Genomic DNA, 4937 nt, shown 5'->3' with positions numbered 1-4937 from the left:
ATATTAAAAGTAAGACAATGCATATGCACAAATGAGAGTCATTTCCTCATCAAGTATGTTTTGAAGTGAAGAAAACTTGAAAAACTGTAACTAACTAAGTTATATGCCATATTATTGCAGTATTTTCCCCTTCCTTTTTCGAGTTTGTAAGCATCAAGTCTGCTTTTGTTGTATAGCATAGAGCCACATTCTTCAAACGATTTCCTTTTGTGTCCATGGAAGAAAGTCCTACAGATTCGACATGAAGGTGAGTAAATTAATTTTACTCTTTAAGTCTTCCGAAAACATAAACTTTACTATCCCAGAAGAAATGTGCAAACATGAACTAGGTGGAATCTGCATCTTTAGGCTCTTTCTCCACTTTTTTTGGGGGGGGTACAGACTTGGATTCAATGAGCAAAACATGGGGAAATGGTCAAACTCACAAAGCTCTGCCTTTTATACATGTCTAGTTTACCAACTTTTGTAACCTTACACTTTTTCTTCTATAAAAACTTTGCTTCATTGTCTATGCCATACAGTTTCAGTAGAAGTTTGGTTAAAATGACCTTTTAGTGGTTAACAAAGAGGATGTTTTTGCATGAACGTGGATGGCTGGCTAATCAGACAGTCCCTGTTTGATGTATTATACTGACATTAGATTGTGATGGTTCTCATCAGAGTGAAACTTTCGACACGTTTCGATGCGTCCTCAAATCACAAACCTTTAAACACAGACAAACTCAAATTCCTGGTCATGCCTCGCTAATCTCTTTGTACCGGTTTCTTCCAATCCTTAGGTGCACAAAAATGACAATTATGGGGTTGGGGCAAAGTCACTTATAAAAACAAACAAAAAAAAGTCTTGAGCCGAAATGACAAGTTTTCTGTCTCGTACAAAACCGCATCTTGCTAAAATGGAGCTGTTTGTCATTTACACTGTAGATGGAGGTGATGATGAGCGATGCTTTTCAAATTCATCCACCCTGAAGGTTTCCAGTCTGATGTCTTCTCGCCTCATCTATATGTTGGGTGGAAGGATTTACGTATTAGTAAAGCCACACAGTTTTTTGTCATTATTCTCCTTCCTGCAACCGTTAGTTAGTTCAAGCGTAAAATAAAGGTTCTAGAGGAGATGAAGAAAGTCAGAGGCCTCATGGGAAGGATTCTGGCCAAGAGTCGTTCCTCTCGTTCCTCTCTGTCCCCGGGTCTCTTTGGCAGATGAGCAGATGGGGGAGAAAGAGAGGAAAAGAGACAGACGATGGCTGAAGTCTATACAGGATGGTAAGGTATAAGCTGGGGAATTAATGGGAAGAGGGATTGGCCAGTGGTGAAAGTTAGATACAAGAGGAGGAGCTGTCCTCCAGAGTCTGTCCCATAATACACCACTGCTCCTCCCTTGAGAAACGGCCTTGTTAAGCATCATACTTCTTCCCGCTTCTGTGAATCTGATGGAACAGTGTCATGGAAAAGGCCATTCCCAGGAGTCATAAAGTTCTATCAAATTACCACGTTTATACCGTCTTGCAGCTCAGCACATTTACATATTAAAAGTAAGACAATGCATATGCACAAATGAGAGTCATTTCCTCAGCAAGTATGTTTTGAAGTGAAGAAAACTTGAAAAACTGTAACTAAGTTATATGCCATATTATTGCAGTATTTTCCCCTTCCTTTTTCGAGTTTGTAAGCATCAAGTCTGCTTTTGTTGTATAGCATAGAGCCACATTCTTCAAACGATTTCCTTTTGTGTCCATGGAAGAAAGTCCTACAGATTCGACATGAAGGTGAGTAAATTAATTTTACTCTTTAAGTCTTCCGAAAACATAAACTTTACTATCCCAGAAGAAATGTGCAAACATGAACTAGGTGGAATCTGCATCTTTAGGCTCTTTCTCCACTTTTTTTGGGGGGGGTACAGACTTGGATTCAATGAGCAAAACATGGGGAAATGGTCAAACTCACAAAGCTCTGCCTTTTATACATGTCTAGTTTACCAACTTTTGTAACCTTACACTTTTTCTTCTATAAAAACTTTGCTTCATTGTCTATGCCATACAGTTTCAGTAGAAGTTTGGTTAAAATGACCTTTTAGTGGTTAACAAAGAGGATGTTTTTGCATGAACGTGGATGGCTGGCTAATCAGACAGTCCCTGTTTGATGTATTATACTGACATTAGATTGTGATGGTTCTCATCAGAGTGAAACTTTCGACACGTTTCGATGCGTCCTCAAATCACAAACCTTTAAACACAGACAAACTCAAATTCCTGGTCATGCCTCGCTAATCTCTTTGTACCGGTTTCTTCCAATCCTTAGGTGCACAAAAATGACAATTATGGGGTTGGGGCAAAGTCACTTATAAAAACAAACAAAAAAAAGTCTTGAGCCGAAATGACAAGTTTTCTGTCTCGTACAAAACCGCATCTTGCTAAAATGGAGCTGTTTGTCATTTACACTGTAGATGGAGGTGATGATGAGCGATGCTTTTCAAATTCATCCACCCTGAAGGTTTCCAGTCTGATGTCTTCTCGCCTCATCTATATGTTGGGTGGAAGGATTTACGTATTAGTAAAGCCACACAGTTTTTTGTCATTATTCTCCTTCCTGCAACCGTTAGTTAGTTCAAGCGTAAAATAAAGGTTCTAGAGGAGATGAAGAAAGTCAGAGGCCTCATGGGAAGGATTCTGGCCAAGAGTCGTTCCTCTCGTTCCTCTCTGTCCCCGGGTCTCTTTGGCAGATGAGCAGATGGGGGAGAAAGAGTGGAAAAGAGACAGACCATGGCTGAAGTCTATACAGGATGGTAAGGTATAAGCTGGGGAATTAATGGGAAGAGGGATTGGCCAGTGGTGAAAGTTAGATACAAGAGGAGGAGCTGTCCTCCAGAGTCTGTCCCATAATACACCACTGCTCCTCCCTTGAGAAACGGCCTTGTTAAGCATCATACTTCTTCCCGCTTCTGTGAATCTGATGGAACAGTGTCATGGAAAAGGCCATTCCCAGGAGCTGGAATGACAAAATCCAAATGTAAAGGTTAGTGTGAAACACATGAGCTATATGTCAGCAAATACAGATGGCCTGGGTTAATCGAGAAAAAAACATTGGACATATTCCTAATTAAACACTAGGAAATTCGAGCGGTCACTGGTTGGTTGGCATATGCAGTTAGCTCCTTTTTCTATTTCATTATATTATAATACATTTGGTAGCCATTGGCCAGTTTATTTGAAGAGTTGTATTTTTCATTTTTCTGTGGTTTTTGTTCAGTAAGTAAAGGTGGCAGCAAACAGGCCACACTTCCAGGGCTGCATGCATCAGCCAAGCAGCTGCCAGTGGATAGCTTTCTCCAGGTATTACAGACCCACTTTGGAAAATTGACCTAATTTTTTAGAAAAAGAGGTTTGGTGATGTGGAGCATAGTGTCACGGAGGTAAACGGAAATGTGTTGCAAATATACTGACTCTTTGAAGTTCATTTTTAGATCCATCCTGATACATCAAACGCACAGCGGTGGTCGACATTCCACAGTCATTATCTTAATGCTGCAGAACCTGCAGTTTTTATCAAATGAGCAGGAAGCACTATCAGACTCTGTGTGTGGATTAAATCAGATTCTCTCACATCTTTGAGCTTTAAAGGTATCGCATTGCTGTTTCTTTACACCGTCAATTCCCATAGAAACGGAACTGTAAATATTGGCAGACTCTCACACAGACTTCAGTGTGAGTCCACTGGTGAAGTCTAGGCCCCTAGCAATGTCTGACAACTAGAGATGCGCTGTGGTCGAAACCCGTAGGGAAAAGATTCCTTCAGAATCCATGTGTACTTAAGAGAAAGAATTACAGTACACTAACAAAGTACCATATTCTTTATAAAGCTTCCTGGACACTGTAACATGGTTCTCCCATGGTATACTTTTAGACCTACTATTCAAGATTTAAAACAAATTTCTTATAATAAAAAAGTCTCTTATAATAACCAATGCAGCATTTTTTTGATCAAATTACAATAAAATCAATACTGTGAAATATTACCATCTACAGTAACTGTTTTCTATTTTATATATTTAAAAAGCCATTTATTCCTCTGATGGCAAAGCTGGACTTTGATTAGCTGTTACTCCAATTTTCAGTGTCACATGATCCCTCAGAAATCATTGAAAATATACTGATTTGGTGCTCAAGAAACATTTCTTATTACTACCAATGTTAAAAACAGTTGTGCCGTTTAAGATTATTGTAGAAACCTTGATACATTTTTTCCCAGGATTTTTGGATGAATAGAAAGTTCAAATGAACAGCATTTGTAATAACTTTACCATTATGTTTTGATTCATTTCATTAATTAAAAAAAGAAAAAAAAAACTTTTGAATCTTATTTTCATTCATGGAACATGAATGCTAATCTAAAATTACAATGGAATATATCAAAGTACCATTGTGCTTAGGGATTTGAACAAACCTCAAAGTATTGCATTAGCAAGCCTCACTAATCATTTAAAATTACAAAACACTTACAGAGCACACAGTTTAGCAACTAAAACCAGATTATGGCTGGCTTTTACTGGATGAGATCTAAGTAAATCACTTGTGATTTTGCCCCAGCTCAGCCCATGAGGAGGATTATGTGGCAAGTGTTTGCTTACAAGCCTGTGGTCACCTCTTGGTCCATACTGAGAAAAGTACTCAGTAAAGACCCCTGTGCACTATTATCCTCAATAAACTGTAATTACCGAACACAGGCTTACAAGAACTCATGGATTAATTGAGAGACCATTTTGCCTAATCCAACATGGGCTTCTTTCACTATTTACCACATTTTGTATTTCTGGCTTGTCATAAATGACTGATATGGACTTGGACTACCTGTGAAATGGTTAAAAGATACTCTCAATTCAGTTTGCTAACTTTAAAAGTGACAAAGTGGCAAACATGGCAATATATATATATATATATATA

At 38.5% G+C, this 4937-nt stretch overlaps 1 protein-coding gene across 2 annotated transcripts in view; it reads right to left on the bottom strand.

Annotated features, from left to right (window-relative positions):
* Positions 1–1474: 1474 nt before the first annotated feature.
* LOC107559293 (tetraspanin-9-like) overlaps positions 1475–4937 on the bottom strand; it is an 88872-nt gene continuing 85409 nt past the window's right edge. For both annotated transcript variants that reach the window (XM_016243062.1, XM_016243071.1), the window contains one exon: positions 1475–2985. In XM_016243062.1, coding sequence (XP_016098548.1) covers positions 2914–2985 — 72 coding nt within the window. In that variant the 3' untranslated portion in view covers positions 1475–2913. The remainder of the gene's footprint in view (positions 2986–4937) is intronic.

Source organism: Sinocyclocheilus grahami, unplaced genomic scaffold, assembly GCF_001515645.1.
Source record: "Sinocyclocheilus grahami isolate Dianchi unplaced genomic scaffold, SAMN03320097.WGS_v1.1 scaffold22.1, whole genome shotgun sequence".
NCBI classification, from domain to species: domain Eukaryota; kingdom Metazoa; phylum Chordata; class Actinopteri; order Cypriniformes; family Cyprinidae; genus Sinocyclocheilus; species Sinocyclocheilus grahami.
Note: the sequence above shows the minus strand (reverse complement) of the source record. Positions and strands in the feature narration are given on the sequence as shown.